The sequence below is a fragment of the Haliotis rubra genome, unplaced genomic scaffold, assembly GCF_003918875.1.
Source record: "Haliotis rubra isolate DU_JTF1 unplaced genomic scaffold, ASM391887v1 Scf409, whole genome shotgun sequence".
NCBI lineage: Eukaryota > Metazoa > Mollusca > Gastropoda > Lepetellida > Haliotidae > Haliotis > Haliotis rubra.
This window is the reverse complement of record NW_025767090.1, coordinates 945,362-966,210: the sequence shown is the minus strand read 5'-3', so window position 1 is coordinate 966,210 and position 20,849 is coordinate 945,362. Positions and strand designations below refer to the sequence as shown.

At 40.4% G+C, this 20,849-nt stretch overlaps 1 protein-coding gene across 1 annotated transcript in view; it reads right to left on the bottom strand.

The window, feature by feature from the left end:
- LOC124287949 (protein phosphatase 1 regulatory subunit SDS22-like) overlaps nt 1–20,849 on the bottom strand; it is a 107,274-nt gene that overhangs the window by 3,141 nt on the left and 83,284 nt on the right. Inside the window, exons 9-14 of the mRNA XM_046724443.1 lie at nt 14,285–14,340; nt 13,430–13,553; nt 10,127–10,261; nt 9,947–10,010; nt 2,319–2,400; nt 2,005–2,106 (exon numbers count right to left, since the gene is read on the bottom strand). Of these exons, the coding sequence (XP_046580399.1) occupies nt 2,005–2,106; nt 2,319–2,400; nt 9,947–10,010; nt 10,127–10,261; nt 13,430–13,553; nt 14,285–14,340 (563 nt within the window). The remainder of the gene's footprint in view (nt 1–2,004; nt 2,107–2,318; nt 2,401–9,946; nt 10,011–10,126; nt 10,262–13,429; nt 13,554–14,284; nt 14,341–20,849) is intronic.

Sequence of the window (20,849 nt, the reverse complement as noted above, 5' to 3'; positions counted from 1 at the left end):
TCAAGATGTTTCAGTATTTCAGATGTTTCAGCATTTCAAGTTGTTTCAGTATTTCAAAGGGTTTCAGTATTTCAAGATGTTTCAGTATTTCAAGTTGTTTCAGTATTTCAAGTTGTTTCAGTATTTCAAGTTGTTTCAGTATTTCAAGTTGTTTCAGTATTTCAAGTAGTTTCAGCATTTCAAGTAGTTTCAGTATTTCAAGTAGTTTCAGCATTTCAAGATGTTTCAGTATTTCAAGATGTTTCAGTATTTCAAGTAGTTTCAGCATTTCAAGATGTTTCAGTATTTCAAGATGTTTCAGTATTTCAAGTAGTTTCAGTATTTCAAGTAGTTTCAGCATTTCAAGATGTTTCAGTATTTCAAGTTGTTTCAAGTATTTCAAGGGGTTTCAGCATTTCAAGTAGTTTCAGTATTTCAAGGAGTTTCAGCATTTCAAGATGTTTCAGTATTTCAAGTTGTTTCAGTATTTCAAGGAGTTTCAGTATTTCAAAGTAGTTTCTGTTTTTAAAAGTATACTGAACCACAAAAGAAATGTTGCACCGATAAGCGGTTTCTTAAAGCACACACTGTAATTCACTCCTAATTGAAGCGTTGCACCATCTGTACATGGAATGAATTAGTCAGTTGATGGAGTCCAGCCGTAGTTGTCAGCCTTGGTTGGGGTCACCAAGGTGTTCTATTTGATTCAAATGTGGACTGCAGGCCATTGTAGGGTTTGCATGCCATGTTGTCTAAGGGCGTCAATGTTGCTTTGGCAGTGTGGGCGCTGGCGTTTTCTTGCTGAAGATCACGATTTCTGTAATGTCAAAATGTGGTACAAGCGTGGGGTCTTCGACTTGGTCAATACAGCATGAGCAGCTGTCACTTCATTTCCTCATCCTGGACCAAGATTCTGGAACACCGCGGTGTCAACTAACTGTTCAGACCCGATTAAGCCCCACACCATGATGCTTGGACCACACCACGAGTATCTTTGAACAATACACTCCTTGGGAAACAGTTTCTGCGCCTTCACCATACCTCTCACTCTGCCGTCGACGTCCAAACACAATATCCGGCTTTCATAAGAAAAGGACAGTTCTCCATTGTTGATAATGCCAATTTCAATGCTGGAGTTGCCCATTGCAGTCAGTTTGTGCGGTGAGGATAGGACTATGACATTGTCTGTCACAGCAGAGGTTTCAACAGCATAAGCGTTGATGGACTAATATCAGCACTCATGGGTCTGCTGTGAGTCCCAATGGCCTGGCGTGCTGTTTCCATTAAGCTCTAGGAAGGCGATCCTGCAGTTGGTTGTGCTCAATCTGTCGGTCTTGGCGTTGTGATTTTACTGAAGGTCGCCCACTGTGTGGATGGTCTTGGATGCTGTTAGTGACCTGATACCACTCCTGCAGTGGTAGATGGTCCTAACATGAACATTAAAATGATTGGCAACCCTCCATTACAGTCTGGCCAACTTGCCTTCGTCCAAGACTTGCTTCCTCTGATCCCTTGTAGAATTAAGTGCCATGGTGATTGTGTCAAAGAAAAATGATTTCCAGGCGACTTTGGGACTTGCTTTCATTGGTGGGTTGTCCGCGACATGCACATGCATTTGCATTTTACAGTTACACGAACCTTCACCCGTCTGCCCTTTTAAGTGCGTTTTGTCGATATGCTTTTCATCAGACAAAAACACTGTTGTTAGTAATAACAGTCAATTTGGATTGAAAACATGTTAACAAAAGGATACAATCATTATAAATACACCACTTTGTAAGAACAAAATCTTACATTTGGTTTTGAAAGGCCCGCGTTTCTTTTTGTGGGTCAGTATAGTTTCAGGATTTCAAGTAGTTTCAATATTTCAAGCTGTATTTGAAGGTGTTTCCAGTATTGTAAGGAGTATCAATATAGCTTACTGTATATACTAATTATAAATGTACTTATTGTGTTTTGGTGACCTAAAATGTTCAGTCCATTTTTCTTGCTATGTGCATTATGAATGGAAGCAACAACACATACCTTCTGCTGGCTGAATGGCAACTGGTGGGAGACTGGAGACTAGATGTCCACTCTGGCAGTGATAGAGGTAGTGTCTCACAGGTGCCTTGCAGAGACTCAAATCTACGGAAATATTACATGCCCATTCAAGTTTTGATACAAGAAAACAGTTGCTTTAAAGATTTTTTACTCAGCTGTGTTTTACCAACATAATGTGCATCACATCCTCATTCAGAAGTTTGTATACAGTGTGTAGATGTTTCGAAAACATATACATGTATTTCTTGATGAGAATATGTAGTTAGGAAGACATTCTCAGATTTGAGTTGACCTACTTGTCTGCAATACTCTTCTCAAGACACTTGATTCCTCGGCATCGCCTTGAGTTGTGTGTCCATCTGGCCGTACACTTGACAACTGCAATACAACCACGTGTAACTATGCTGTCAATAACTAATGGTATTATCATAAACATGGCCAATATAAAACAGCATCATACACAACATGTGTAATGTTATCATCAGCAACACAACATGTGTAATGTTATCATCAGCAACACAACATGTGTAATGTTATCATCAGCAACACAACATGTGTAATGTTATCATCAGCAACACAACATGTGTAATGTTATCATCAGCAACACAACATGTAATGTTATCATCAGCAACACAACATGTGTAATGTTATCATCAGCAACACAACATGTGTAATGTTATCATCAGCAACACAACATGTGTAATGTTATCATCAGCAACACAACGTGTAATGTTATCATCAGCAACACAACATGTAATGTTATCATCAGCAACACAACATGTGTAATGTTATCATCAGCAACACAATGTGTGTAATGTTATCATCAGCAACACAACATGTGTAATGTTATCATCAGCAACACAACATGTGTAATGTTATCATCAGCAACACAACATGTGTAATGTTATCATCAGCAACACAACGTGTAATGTTATCATCAGCAACACAACGTGTAATGTTATCATCAGCAACACAACAACATGTGTAATGTTATCATCAGCAACACAACGCACGTAATGTTATCATCAGCAACACAACATGTGTAATGTTATCATAATGTTATTATCAGCAACACAACGTGTAATGTTATCATCAGCAACACAACATGTGTAATGTTATCATCAGCAACACAACGTGTAATGTTATCATCAGCAACACAACGTGTAATGTTATCATCAGCAACACAACGTGTAATGTTATCATCAGCAACACAACGTGTAATGTTATCATCAGCAACACAACGTGTAATGTTATCATCAGCAACACAACGTGTAATGTTATCATCAGCAACACAACATGTGTAATGTTATCATCAGCAACACAACATGTAATGTTATCATCAGCAACAACACAACGGTAATGTTATCATCAGCAACACAACATGTAATGTTATCACATCAGCAACACAACGCGTGTAATGTTATCATCAGCAACACAACATGTAATGTTATCATCAGCAACACAACATGTAATGTTATCATCAACAACAACATCAGCAACACAACACATGTGTAATGTTATCATCAGCAACACAACATGTGTAATGTTATCATCAGCAACACAACGTGTAATGTTATCATCAGCAACACAACATGTGTAATGTTATCATCAGCAACACAACATGTGTAATGTTATCATCAGCAACACAACATGTGTAATGTTATCATCAGCAACACAACATGTGTAATGTTATCATCAGCAACACAGCAATGTTATCATGTGTAATGTTATCATCAGCAACACAACGCATGTGTAATGTTATCATCAGCAACACAACATGTGTAATGTTATCATCACAAGCAACATCAACATGTAACGTAATGTTATCATCAGCAACACAACGTGTAATGTAATGTCAGTGTTATCATCAGCAACACAACGTGTAATGTTATCATCATCAACACAACGTGTAATGTTATCATCAGCAACACAACACGTGTAATGTTATCATCAGCAACACAACATGTAATGTGTAATGTTATTATCATCAGCAACACAACGTGTAATGTTATCATCAGCAACACAACATGTGTAATGTTATCATCAGCAACACAACGTGTAATGTTATCATCAGCAACACAACATGTGTAATGTTATCATCAGCAACACAACATGTGTAATGTTATCATCAGCAACACAACGTGTAATGTTATCATCAGCAACACAAATGTTTATCATCAGCAACACAACGTAATGTTATCATCAGTAATGTTATCATCAGCAACACAACATGTGTAATGTTATCATCAGCAACACAACATGTGTAATGTTATCATCAGCAACACAACATGTGTAATGTTATCATCAGCAACAACGTGTAATGTTATCATCGTAATGTTAATGTTATCATCAACACAAACGGTACATGTTATCATCAGCAACACAACATGTGTTATCATCAGCAACACAACATGTGTAATGTTATCATCAAGCAACACAACATGTAATGTTATCATCAGCAACACAACATGTGTAATGTTATCATCAACAACACATATTATTGTGTGTTGTTATCATCAAGTAATGTTATCACAACAAACGTGTAATGTTATCATCAGCAACACAACATGTAATGTTATCATCAGCAACACAACATGTGTAATGTTATCATCAGCAACACAACATGTGTAATGTTATCATCAGCAACACAACATGTTATCATGTAATGTTATCATCAGCAACACAACATGTGTAATGTTATCATCAGCAACACAACATGTAATGTTATCATCAGCAACACAACATGTGTAATGTTATCATCAGCAACACAACATGTGTAATGTTATCATCAGCAACACAACATGTGTAATGTTATCATCAGCAACACAACATGTGTAATGTTATCATCAGCAACACAACGTGTAATGTTATCATCAGCAACACAACGTGTGTAATGTTATCATCAGCAACACAACATGTGTAATGTTATCATCAGCAACACAACATGTGTAATGTTATCATCAGCAACACAACATGTACACAAATCGTTATCATCAGCAACACAACATGTAATGTTATCATCAAGCAACACAACATGTGTAATGTTATCATCAGCAACACAACACGGTAATGTTATCATCAGCAACACAACATGTAATGTTATCATCAGCAACACAACGTGTGTAATGTTATCATCAGCAACACAACATGTGTAATGTTTATCAACAGTGTAATGTTATCATCATCAACACAACGTGTAATGTTATCATCAGCAACACAACATGTGTAATGTTATCATCAGCAACACAACACGTGTAATGTTATCATCAGCAACACAACAACATGTGTAATGTTATCATCAGCAACACAACGTAATGTAATAATCATCATCAACACAACATGTAATGTTATCATCAGCAACACAACGTGTAATGTAATGTTATCATCAGCAACACAACATGTGTAATGTTATCATCAGCAACACAACACGTGTAATGTTATCATCAGCAACACAACGCGTGTAATGTTATCATCAGCAACACAACGTGTGTAATGTTATCATCAGCAACACAAATGTGTAATGTTATCATCAGCAACACAACATGTAATGTTATCATCAGCAACACAACATGTAATGTGTAATCAAAGCAACACGTTATCATCAGCAACAACAACGCGTTATCATGTACGTTATCATCAGCAACACAACGTGTTATCATCAGCAACACAACATGTGTAATGTTATCATCAGCAACACAACATGTGTAATGTTATCATCAGCAACACAACGTGTGTAATGTTATCATCAGCAACACAACGTGTGTAATGTTATCATCAGCAACACAACGTGTGTAATGTTATCATCAGCAACACAACGTGTAATGTTATCATCAGCAACAACAACAACGTGTAATGTTATCATCAGCAACACAACGTGTAATGTTATCATCATCAACACAACGCACGGTGTAAGTTATCAACACAACAACATGTGTAATGTTATCATCAGCAACACAACATGTGTAATGTTATCATCAGCAACACAACGTGTAATGTTATCATCAGCAACACAACACGTGTAATGTTATCATCATCAACACAACGTGTAATGTTATCATCAGCAACACAACATGTGTAATGTTATCATCAGCAACACAACGTGTGTAATGTTATCATCAGCAACACAACGTGTGTAATGTTATCATCAGCAACACAACGTGTGTAATGTTATCATCAGCAACACAACATGTGTAATGTTATCATCAGCAACACAACATGTGTAATGTTATCATCAGCAACACAACATGTGTAATGTTATCATCAGCAACACAACGTTGTGTAATGTTATCATCAGCAACACAACATGTGTAATGTTATCATCAGCAACACAACGTGTAATGTTATCATCAGCAACACAACATGTGTAATGTTATCATCAGCAACACAACGTGTGTAATGTTATCATCAGCAACACAACATGTGTAATGTTATCATCGTCAACAAAACACGGTAATGTTATCATCAGCAACACAACATGTGTAATGTTATCATCAGCAACACAACATGTGTAATGTTATCATCAGCAACACAACACACGTGTAATGTTATCATCAGCAACACAACATGTGTAATGTTATCATCAGCAACACAACGTGTGTAATGTTGTCATCAGCAACACAACGTGTGTAATGTTATCATCAGCAACACAACATGTGTAATGTTATCATCAGCAACACAACGTGTAATGTTATCATCAGCAACACAACATGTAATGTTATCATCAGCAACACAACTGTAATGTGTAATGTAATGTTATCATCAGCAACACAACATGTGTAATGTTATCATCAGCAACACAACACACATCAGCAACACAACGTGTAATGTTATCATCAGCAACACAAACATGTGTAATGTTATCATCAGCAACACAACGTGTAATGTTATCATCAGCAACACAACGTGTAATGTTATCATCAGCAACACAACGTGTAATGTTATCATCAGCAACACAACGTGTAATGTTATCATCAGCAACACAAACGTGTGTAATGTTATCATCAGCAACACAACATGTAATGTTATCATCAGCAACACAACATGTGTAATGTTATCATCAGCAACACAACGTGTGTAATGTTATCATCAGCAACACAACATGTGTAATGTTATCATCAACAACACAACAGCAACAACAACGTAATGTAATGTTATCATCAGCAACACAACGTGTGTAATGTTATCATCAGCAACACAACATGTGTAATGTTATCATCAGCAACACAACATGTGTAATGTTATCATCAGCAACACAACATGTAATGTTATCATCAACAACACGTAACGTGTAATGTTATCATCAGCAACACAAATGTGTAATGTTATCATCAGCAACACAACATGTGTAATGTTATCATCAGCAACACAACATGTGTAATGTTATCATCAGCAACACAACATGTAATGTTATCATCAGCAACACAACGTGTAATGTTATCATCAGCAACACAACATGTAATGTTATCATCAGCAACACAACATGTGTAATGTTATCATCAGCAACACATAACATGTAATGTTATCATCAGCAATAACAACATGTGTAATGTTATCATCATCAACACAACATGTAATGTATATCATCAGCAACACAACGTGTAATGTTATCATCAACAACACAATGCGTGTAATGTTATCATCAGCAACACAACATGTGTGTAATGTTATCATCAGCAACACAACGTGTAATGTTATCATCATCAACACAACATGTTATCATCAGTGTGTAATGTTATCATCAGCAACACAACATGTGTAATGTTATCATCAGCAACACAACGTGTAATGTTATCATCAGCAACACAACGTGTAATGTTATCATCAGCAACACAACATGTGTAATGTTATCATCAGCAACACAACATGTGTAATGTTATCATCAGCAACACAACGTGTAATGTTATCATCAGCAACACAACATGTGTAATGTTATCATCAGCAAGCAACACAACATCAGTGTAATGTTATCATCAGCAACACAACGTGTAATGTTATCATCAGCAACACAACATGTGTAATGTTATCATCAGCAACACAACGTGTAATGTTATCATCAGCAACACAACATGTGTAATGTTATCATCAGCAACACAACATGTGTAATGGTCATGCAACACATCATCAGCAACACAACACGTGTAATGTTATCATCAGCAACACAACGCGTGTAATGTTATCATCAGCAACACAACGTGTAATGTTATCATCATCAACACAACGCGTGTAATGTTATCATCAGCAACACAACATGTGTAATGTTATCATCAGCAACACAACGTGTAATGTTATCATCAGCAACACAACGTGTAATGTTATCATCAGCAACACAACGTGTAATGTTATCATCAGCAACACAACATGTGTAATGTTATCATCAGCAACAACATAATGTAATGTTATCATCAGCAACACACGTGTAATGTTATCATCAGCAACACAACGTGTAATGTTATCATCAGCAACACAACATGTGTAATGTTATCATCAGCAACACAACACGTGTAATGTTATCATCAGCAACACAACATGTGTAATGTTATCATCAGCAACACAACGTGTAATGTTATCATCAGCAACACAACGTGTAATGTTATCATCAGCAACACAACATGTGTAATGTTATCATCAGCAACACAACACGTGTAATGTTATCATCAGCAACACAACGTGTAATGTTATCATCAGCAACACAACATGTGTAATGTTATCATCAGCAACACAACATGTGTAATGTTATCATCAGCAACACAACATGTGTAATGTTATCATCAGCAACAACAACATGTAATGCGTGTAATGTTATCATCAACACGCAACACAACATGCGTGTAATGTTATCATCAGCAACACAACACGTGTAATGTTATCATCAGCAACACAACACAACGTGTAATGTTATCATCAGCAACACAACATGTAATGTTATCATCAGCAACAACACGTGTGTAATGTTATCATCAGCAACACAACATGTGTAATGTTATCATCAGCAACACAACATGTGTAATGTTATCATCAGCAACACAACATGTGTAATGTTATCATCAGCAACACAACACAATGTGTAATGTTATCATCAGCAACACAACACGTGTAATGTTATCATCAGCAACACAACACGTGTAATGTTATCATCAGCAACACAACATGTGTAATGTTATCATCAGCAACACAACATGTAATGTTATCATCAGCAACACAACATGTAATGTTCATCATCAAGCAACACATGTAATGTTATCATCAGCAACACAACATGTGTAATGTTATCATCAGCAACACAACATGTGTAATGTTATCATCAGCAACAACACAACGTGTAATGTTATCATCAGCAACACAACATGTGTAATGTTATCATCAGCAACACAACATGTAATGTTATCATCAGCAACACAACATGTGTAATGTTATCATCAGCAACACAACACATCAGCAACACAATGTGTATCATGTTATCAACAGCGCCAACACAACGTGTAATGTTATCATCACAACATCAGCATCACAACAACGCGCAATGTATCATGTTATCATCACGGTAAATCATCAGCAACACAACGTGTAATGTTATCATCAGCAACACAACATGTATAATGTTATCTTCAGCAACACAACGTGTAATGTTATCTTCAGCAACACAAGGTGTAATGTTATCATCAACAACACAACATGTGTAATGTTATCATCAACAACACAACATGTATAATGTTATCTTCAGCAACACAACGTGTAATGTTATCTTCAGCAACACAACGTGTAATGTTATCATCAACAACACAACATGTGTAATGTTATCATCAACAACACAACACGTGTAATGTTATCATCAGCAACACAACGTGTAATGTTATCATCAAAAACACAACATGTGTTATGTTATCATCAGCAACACAAGATTGCAGTCAATATGTGATGTACTTACTGCTGGATGCGGACATCGGTCTCATGAGTGGAGCAGACTTAACACTCTGGCGCTTCACATGTGCCTGGAAGATGACAAACACAAGAGTTGCAACTATAGATGTGAGACATAGATAGTTTGTAATCAGAGACGTACTGAGAACACATCTGAGGAATGACACACACAGTGGGATGAACCTACCCCATCCACTACCTCTATGTTGGGCACGACTGTCTGTATCGTGTAGTGGTAGTGGGGCATTTCTCCATCTTCCATTGTCACTGGGTTTCCACTCAGTGAGATCTCCACAAGCTCCTTCATCATCCCCAGATCACTCTGAAACACACATACACATATTGAAGTCACAACAAGAACACAAAAACACACATTGAAGTCACAATAGGAACACACATACACACACTGAAGTAACAACAGGAACACACAAACAAAACAATGAAGTCACCATGGGAACACACGTACACATTGAAGTCACAATAGGAACACACATAAACACATTGAAGTCACAATGGGAACACACGTACACACATTGACGTCACAATAGGAACACACATAAACACATTGAAGTCAAAACAGGAACACACATACACACAAGTCACAATGGGAACACACATACACACATTGAAGTCAAAACAGTAACACATACACACACTGAAGTCACCATGGGAACACACAATCACATTGAAGTCACAATAGGAACACACATACACACATTGAAGTCTAAACAGTGGGAACACACATACACACATTGAAGTCACAATAAGAACACACATAACCACATTGAAGTCACAATGGGAACACACATTCACACACTGAAGTGACAATGGGAACACACAAACACACATTGAAGTCACAATGGGAACACACATACACACATTGAAGTCACAAGTGGAACACACATTCACACACTGCAGTGGGAGGGAGATCACACATCCACACACTGCAGTGACAGTTCACACATTCACACACTGCAGTGACAGGGAGATCACACATCCACACACTGCAGTGGGAGGGAGACCACACATCCACACACTGCATTGACAGGTTCACACACATTCACACACTGCAGTGACAGGGAGATCACACATCCACACATTGCAGTGGGGAGACCACACATCCACACACTGCAGTGACAGGGAGATCACACATCCACACACTGCAGTGAGAGGAAGATCACACATCCACACACTGCAGTGACAGGGAGATCACACATCCACACACTGCAGTGACAGGGAGATCACACATCCACACACTGCAGTGGGGAGACCACACATCCACACACTGCAGTGACAGGGAGATCACACATCCACACACTGCAGTGGGGAGACCACACATCCACACACTGCAGTGACAGGGAGATCACACATCCACACACTGCAGTGAGAGGTAGATCACACATCCACACACTGCAGTGAGAGGTAGATCACACATCCACACACTGCAGTGAGAGGTAGATCACACATCCACACACTGCAGTGAGAGGTAGATCACACGTCCACACACTGCAGTGAGAGGTAGATCACACATCCACACACTGCAGTGAGAGGTAGATCACACATCCACACACTGCAGTGAGAGGTAGATCACACATCCACACACTGCAGTGAGAGGTAGATCACACGTCCACACACTGCAGTGAGAGGAAGATCACACATCCACACACTGCAGTGAGAGGTAGATCACACATCCACACACTGCAGTGAGAGGAAGAACACACATCCACACACTGCAGTGGGAGGGAGACCACACATCCACACACTGCAGTGGGGAGACCACACATTCACACACTGCAGTGAGAGGTAGATCACACGTCCACACACTGCAGTGGGAGGGAGACCACACATCCACACACTGCAGTGGGGAGACCACACATCCACACACTGCAGTGACAGGGAGATCACACATCCACACACTGCAGTGGGAGGGAGACCACACATTCACACACTGCAGTGAGAGGAAGAACACACATCCACACACTGCAGTGGGAGGGAGACCACACATCCACACACTGCAGTGGGGAGACCACACATCCACACACTGCAGTGACAGGGAGATCACACATCCACACACTGCAGTGACAGGGAGATCACACATCCACACACTGCAGTGACAGGGAGATCACACATCCACACACTGCAGTGACAGGGAGATCACACATCCACACACTGCAGTGGGAGGGAGACCACACATCCACACACTGCAGTGAGAGGAAGAACACACATCCACACACTGCAGTGGGAGGGAGACCACACATCCACACACTGCAGTGGGGAGACCACACATCCACACACTGCAGTGACAGGGAGACCACACATCCAGACACTGCAGTGGGGAGACCACACATCCACACACTGCAGTGACAGGGAGATCACACATCCACACACTGCAGTGACAGGGAGATCACACATCCACACACTGCAGTGGGAGGGAGACCACACATTCACACACTGCAGTGAGAGGAAGAACACACATCCACACACTGCAGTGGGAGGGAGACCACACATCCACACACTGCAGTGGGGAGACCACACATCCACACACTGCAGTGACAGGGAGATCACACATCCACACACTGCAGTGAGAGGAAGAACACACATTCACACACTGCAGTGAGAGGAAGATCACACATCCACACACTGCAGTGGGAGGGAGACCACACATCCACACACTGCAGTGGGAGGGAGACCACACATCCACACACTGCAGTGGGAGGGAGACCACACATCCACACACTGCAGTGAGAAGATCACACATCCACACACTGCAGTGGGAGGGAGACCACACATCCACACACTGCAGTGGGAGGGAGACCACACATCCACACACTGCAGTGGGAGGGAGACCACACATCCACACACTGCAGTGGGAGGGAGACCACACATTCACACACTGCAGTGAGAGGTAGATCACACATCCACACACTGCAGTGGGAGGGAGACCACACATCCACACACTGCAGTGGGAGGGAGACCACACATCCACACACTGCAGTGGGAGGGAGACCACACATCCACACACTGCAGTGGGAGGGAGACCACACATCCACACACTGCAGTGGGAGGGAGACCACACATCCACACACTGCAGTGGGAGGGAGACCACACATCCACACACTGCAAGAAGCTGAGTCAGGTATTCTGATCTACAAACAGGTGAGAGAAAAGTGACAGGTGACGGGTGTTTTGGATGAACCAAACAGCCTGGATGAGTCAGGTGAGACACGTGAGTCAGTTGAATCTGGTGAGTCATGTGAGTCTGGTGAGTCAGGTGACCTGGTTGTTCTGGTGAGTCAGGTGAGTCAGTTGACCTGGTTGTTCTGGTGAGTCAGGTGAGTCAGTTGACCTGGTGGTTCTGGTGAGTCTGGTGAGTCAGGTATGTCAGATGAGTAAGGGAGTCTGGTGAGGCAGGTATGTCAGATGAGTCTGATGAAACTGGTAAGTAGAGTGAGTTGGGTGAGTTTGGGGAATCAAATGAGGTGACAGTTACCACATCTTGCCAGGTGTCCAGGGAATTATCACAGATACTGAGAATCTGAAGTCGAGGAAATATCTGGGCGAAGTAGGACAGCTCGCTCAGCTTGTTGTGGGACACATTCAGGTCCTCCAGAGATCTGAAACATCAGTAACCAGAGATCTGAAACATCAGTAACCAGAGATCTGAAACATCAGTAACCAGAGATCTGAAACATCAGTAACCAGAGATCTGAAACATCAGTAACCAGAGATCTGAAACATCAGTAACCAGAGATCCGAAACATCAGTAACCAGAGATCTGAAACATCAGTAACCAGAGATCTGAAACATCAGTAACCAGAGATCTGAAACATCAGTAACCAGAGATCTGAAACATCAGTAACCAGAGATCCGAAACATCAGTAACCAGAGATCCGAAACATCAGTGACCAGAGATCTGAAACATCAGTAACTAGAGATCTGAAACATCAGTAACATCAGTAACTAGAGATCTGAAACATCAGTAACCAGAGATCTGAAACATCAGTAACCAGAGATCTGAAACATCAGCAACCAGAGATCTGAAACATCAGTAACCAGAGATCTGAAACATCAGTAACCAGAGATCTGAAACATCAGTAACCAGAGATCTGAAACATCAGTGACCAGAGATCTGAAACATCAGTAACCAGAGATCTGAAACAACATAAATAACTAGAAATCTTAAGCAAACCAAGTAAGTAGGAATATGGAAATAACTCACACCAAGATCACCACTCGGAAGAGAGGGTTATGTGCAGGTGTAAAACAGCTGCCAACAGTTGTTGTATTTATAAACATGTAGATGCCAGGACACTCTATGATATTGGATGCTATGAAATAACTGTACCTGAGCTTTCCAAGACTCCGCAGACTGGTCAGCTGGTTACTAGAAACATCAAGGATCTGAAACAACATCAACATTTGGAATTTGTGGAGTGCTGCTACATGACCTAGAGAGACAGTGGGATGGGAATAGAATCTTTACATTATAAAGAACTATAATCCCAAATATAACATAGGTTACATTTGACCACTTTCTAAATGGCATTGTGTATTCATAGCTTTCGGAAATGGGAGCCATGCCAATTTACACTCATCAGAGGGGTACACGAAGTCTGAGTCTAGACTACCAGTTGTCCCACTGCCATTTTTTGGAAGTCGCAGTGGCTGAGCGGGTTAAGTGGCTGACTATGTGCTGGCGATTAGGTGCCTGACTCTGAGGGTGTGAGTTCGAATCCCGGATGGGACTCCAACCAACAAAAGTACGAGAATCTAAACTTTACTAAGAAAGCGTAATCCCATATAAAATATATATGTTACATTTGACCACTTTCTAAATGGCATTGTGTATTAATGAAATATAATCTGTAAACTGATAACAATGGTAATTCACTATTACTTGTTAAATAACAACTCGGAAATGGTAATATTTACTATTACTTGTTAAATAACAACTGGGAGATGGTAATTCACTATTACTTGTTAAATAACAACTTGGAAATGGTAATTCACTATCACTTGTTAAATAACAACTGGATGATGGTAATTCGCTATTACTTGTTAAATAACAACTAGAAGATGGTAATTCACCATAACTTGTTAAATAACAACTGGGAAATGGTAATTCACCATAACGTGTTAAATAACAACTTGGAAATGGTAATTCACTATTATGTGTTAAATAACAACTGGGAGATGGTAATATTTACTATTACTTGTTAAATAACAACTGGGAGATGGTAATATTTACTATTACTTGTTAAATAACAACTGGGAGATGGTAATATTTACTATTACTTGTTAAATAACAACTGGGAGATGGTAATATTTACTATTACTTGTTAAATAACAACTGGGAGATGGTAATATTTACTATTACTTGTTAAATAACAACTGGGAAATGGTAATTCACTATTGCTTGTTAAATAACAACTGGAAGATGGTAATATTTACTATTACTTGTTAAATAACAACTGGGAGATGGTAATATTTAATATTACTCATTAAATAACAACTGGGAGATGGTAATTCACTATTACTTGTTAAATAACAACTGGAAGATGGTAATTCACTATTACTTGTTAAATAACAACTGGGAAATGGTATTTCACTATTACTTGTTAAATAGCAACTGGAAGATGGTAATTCACTATTACTTGTTAAATAACAACTGGGAAATGGTAATTCACTATTACTTGTTAAATAACAACTTGGAAATGGTAATTCACTATTATGTGTTAAATAACAACTGGAAGATGGTAATACACCAATACTTGTTAAAGTTACAATTAGGAGATGGTAATTCACCATTACTTGTTAAAGTAGCAACTGGAAGATGGTAATTCACTATTACTTGTTAAAAAACAACTGGAAGATGGTAATTCACTATTACTTGTTAAATAACAACTTGGAAATGGTAATTCACTATTACTTGTTAAATAACAACTGGAAGATGGTAATTCACTATCACTTGTTAAATAACAACTGGGAAACGGTTATTTACTATCACTTGTTAAATAACAACTGGAAGATGGTAATTCACTATTACGTGTTAAAGTTACAATTAGGAGATGGTAATTCACCATTACTTGTTAAAGTAGCAACAGGAAAATGGTAATTCACTATTACTTGTTAAAGTTACAATTAGGAGATGGTTATACACCATTACTTGTTAAATAACAACTGGGAAACGGTAATTCACTATCACTTGTTAAATAACAACTGGGAAATGGTAATTCACTATTACTTGTTAAAGTTACAATTAGGAGATGGTAATTCACTAGTACGTGTTAAAGTTACAATTAGGAGATGGTAATTCACCATTACTTGTTAAAGTAGCAACAGGAAAATGATAATTCACTATTACTTGTTAAATAACCAACTGGAAGATGGTAATTTACTATTACATGTTAAAGTAACAATTAGGAGATGGTAATTCGACATTACTTGTTAAAGTACCAACAGGAAGATGGTAATTCACTATTACTTGTTAGAGTAACAACTGGACAATGGTACTTCACTATTACTTGTGAAATAACAACTTATTGATAGCAATAAATGCGACATTTCGGTGTAGATGCTAACTCCATTTTACAGCAGATTACACACAACATCATGCACAAGGAGAATATATACATGAAGAAGTAACCTGAGCTTACACCAATGAGGAGGTTGATGTACAGAGCGATGACAATACTGACGGTTGTTGTGATGACAGATAATGACTATGAAGCCAGTTGGACTTAGTAGGGTTACGCTTGGACCCTGATCTCTGTTGTTGTCCTTGAGTAGACGCTTGGACGGCCTTGAAAAGATGATGGTATACTGTAGAGATGTAATAACCCTGATCTCTGTTGTTGTCCTTGATTAGATGATGGTAAGCAGTATAGGATGTAATAACCCTGATCTCTGTTGTTGTCCTTGATAAGATGATGGTAAGCAGTAGGGATGTAATAACCCTGATCTCTGTTGTTGTCCTTGATTTCTGTTGTTGTCCTTGATTAGATGATGGTAAGCAGTAGGGATGTAATAACCCTGATCTCTGTTGTTGTCCCAGTAGGGATGATAACCCGGATCTGTTGTTGTCCTTGATTAGATGATGGTAAGCAGTAGGGATGTAATAACCCTGATTTCTGTTGTTGTCCTTGATTAGATGATGGTAAGCAGTAGGGATGTAATAACTCTGATTTCTGTTGTTGTCCTTGATTAGATGATGGTAAGCAGTAGGGATGTAATAACCCGGATCTCTGTTGTTGTCCTTGATTAGATGATGGTAAGCAGTAGGGATGTAATACCCCTGATCACTGTTGTATTCCTTGATTAGATGATGGTAAGCTGTAGAGATGTAATAACCCGGATCTCTGTTGATTGTTGGGTTGGGTTATTGGGTGCCTCTAAGAATCTTTTAACTTGTAGTCTAATGGGTAGGCTTGAAGGATGTTGTTGTTGCTCCACAGGATGGTATGGCTACCAAAGGATGGAATGGCTACCAAAGGATGTAATGGTTAGGGTAGGCTTTGGTTTGGTGGGTAATGCCGCTGACTTAGAATCTTTCCCTTAGTCCCTTAGTGCATGAGGGGTAGTCTTTGTTGGTTGTGGCTGGTTTACCAGGGGCTTGTAGAATGTTCTGATTTGATTTTCCTTAGTAGATCACAACATCTATGTTGGCTTCACTAGGTTGGGTGGATACTGACTAAAATTTATGAAGACATAAATGTTTTAACTCAAGTTAAAGGAGTTGGGTTGTGGAACTGACATTCTTGACTAAGTAACTTAATACGATATCTTTTAATTTTATTATATACACTAATCTATCTAGCTCTATTGCAGCATAAAGTTTATTATCTACCATCTTGCTCTTTAGCAGCTAGCTATGGAACTTCAATGGACTATTGAATTCTATTTAATAATCTATCTATGTCCTGCTTGGACAAGCTAATGGTACGAAATGTGATGAGCTGTCACCTAACTTAAATAACACCTGAACTCAATAAAAGTCCAAACTCAAGTCAGACCATCACCCATTTAAACTCAAGTGCCCCGATTCAATCGTTTCCCGCACATGAACAGTAATACTCCATAGGTTTCTGCATGGTGCGGTACGAAGCCTCTGATGAACTAAAGCCACCATCAGGGTGAGGGTCATAGCTCCTGGTATGGTATACTGAAGTCTCCATAAAGAACAAGGTCATAGCTACTGGTCGGATAAACTGAAGCCACAATCAGGAATAGGGTCATAGCTGCTGGTCTGATAAACTGAAGCAACCATCAGGGTGAGGGTCATAGCTACTGGTCTGATAAACTGAAGCCACCATCAGGGTGAGGGTCATAGCTACTGGTCTGATAAACTGAAGCCACCATCAGGAATAGGGTCATAGCTACTGGTCTTATAAACTGAAGCCACCATCAGGAATAGGGTCATAGCTACTGGTCTGATAAACTGAAGCCACCATCAGGAATAGGATCATAGCTACTGGTCTGATAAACAGAAGCCACCATCAGGGTGGGGGTCATAGCTACTGGTCTGGTAAAGTGAAGCCACCATCAGGGTGAGGGTCATAGCTACTGGTCTGGTAAAGTGAAACCACCATCAGGGTGAGGGTCATAGCTACTGGTCTGATAAACTAAAGCCACCATCAGGGTGAGGGTCATAGCTACTGGTCTGACACACTGAACCCACCATCAGGAATAGGATCATAGCTACTGGTCTGATAAACAGAAGCCACCATCAGGGTGAGGGTCATAGCAACTGGTCTGATAAACTGAAGCCACCATCAGGGTGAGGGTCATAGCTACTGGTCTTATAAACTGAAGCCACCATCAGGAATAGGGTCATAGCTACTGGTCTTATAAACTGAAGCCACCATCAGGAATAGGGTCATAGCTACTGGTCTGGTAAAGTGAAGCCACCATCAGGGTGAGGGTCATAGCTACTGGTCTGATAAACTGAAGCAACCATCAGGGTAAGGGTCATAGCTACTGGTCTGATAAACTAAAGTCACCCTCTGGGTGAGGGTCATAGCTACTGGTCTGATAAACTGAAGCCACCCTCTGGGTGAGGGTCATAGCTACTGGTCTGATAAACTAAAGCCACCCTCTGGGTGAGGGTCATAGCTACTGGTCTGATAAACTGAAGCCACCATCAGGGTGAGGGTCATAGCTACTGGTCTGATAAACTAAAGCCACCCTCTGGGTGAGGGTCATAGCTACTGGTCTGATAAACTAAAGCCACCCTCTGGGTGAGGGTCATAGCTACTGGTCTGATAAACTAAAGCCACCCTCTGGGTGAGGGTCATAGCTTCTTGTCTGATAAACTGAAGCCACTATTAGGGTGACGGTCAAGGCCACTGGTCTGCCGAACCCCCATGCACCACATTCTGGCTACTGGGCTATTGCAAGCATCCAAGCCGTGCTGTTGTCAGCCCCTTTGTGAAATGCTTCCATTACAAGTACCGTGTAAGTCTCTCCGGCATTATATAGCAAAACCTGACCTCAGGTTCAGGACCTAATCAATAGCAAGGTGCCCCAGGAAACATACATGTCAAATTTAGAGGAATAAAAACTGTGGAACCAATTAAGGAATGATGTTTTTTGGGGGTTAGACAAGTAACTTTCAACCAACACTGATCACCCATTAACTCACACATGCCACTTACCTAAAGCTCAGCTGACTTACACTTACTCAACGAATAAATTGCAGAAGAATTTTTTTACTCCTTGAATGAATTTCCAGTTTAAAGTAGAGACACATTCAAACAACACAAGCTCTGCACTCTCTGCAGGCAACAGTCATACACCACCAGCCCCACACTCCCTGCTGAAAACAGTCATACACCACCAGCCCTACACCCTCTGTAGACAACAGTCATACACCATCAGCCCCACATTCTCTGTAGACAACAGTCATACACCACCATTCCCACACTCTCCATAGACAACAGTCATACACCATAAGCCTCACACTCTCTGCAGACAACAGTCATACACCATCAGCCCCACACTCTCTGTAGACAACAGTCATACACCATCAGCCCCACATTCTCCGTAGACAACAGTCATACACCACCAGCCCCACACTCTCTGTAGTAGAGTCATACACCAACACCACCAGCCCACACACCAGCCCCACACCTCTCAGTAGACAACAGTCATACACCATCAGCCCCACACTCTCTGTAGACAACAGTCATCATACACCATCAGACCTCACACCTCTGCCCCACACTCTCTGTAGACAACAGTCATACACCACCAGCCCCACACTCTCTCTCTGTAGACAACAGCCATACACCATCAGCCCCACACTCTCAGTAGACAACAGTCATACACCATCAGCCCCACACTCTCTGTAGACAACAGTCATACACCACCAGCCCCACACTCTCTGTAGACAACAGCCATACACCACCAGCCCCACCCTCTCTGTAGACAACAGTCATACACCATCAGCCCCACACTCTCTGTAGACAACCGTCATACACCATCAGCCCCACACTCTCAGTAGACAACAGCCATACACCACCAGCCCCACACTCTCTGTAGACAACAGTCATACACCATCAGCCCCACACTCTCTGTAGACAACAGTCATACACCACCAGCCCCACACTCTGTAGACAACAGTCATACACCACCAGCCCCACACTCTCTGTAGACAACAGCCATACACCACCAGCCCCACACTCTCTGTAGACAACAGTCATACACCATCAGCCCCACACTCTCTGTAGACAACAGCCATACACCACCAGCCCCACACTCTCTGTAGACAACAGTCATACACCATCAGCCCCACACTCTCTGTAGACAACAGTCATACACCACCAGCCCCACACTCTCTGTAGACAACAGCCATACACCACCAGCCTCACACTCTCTGTAGACAACAGTCATACACCACCAGCCCTACACAC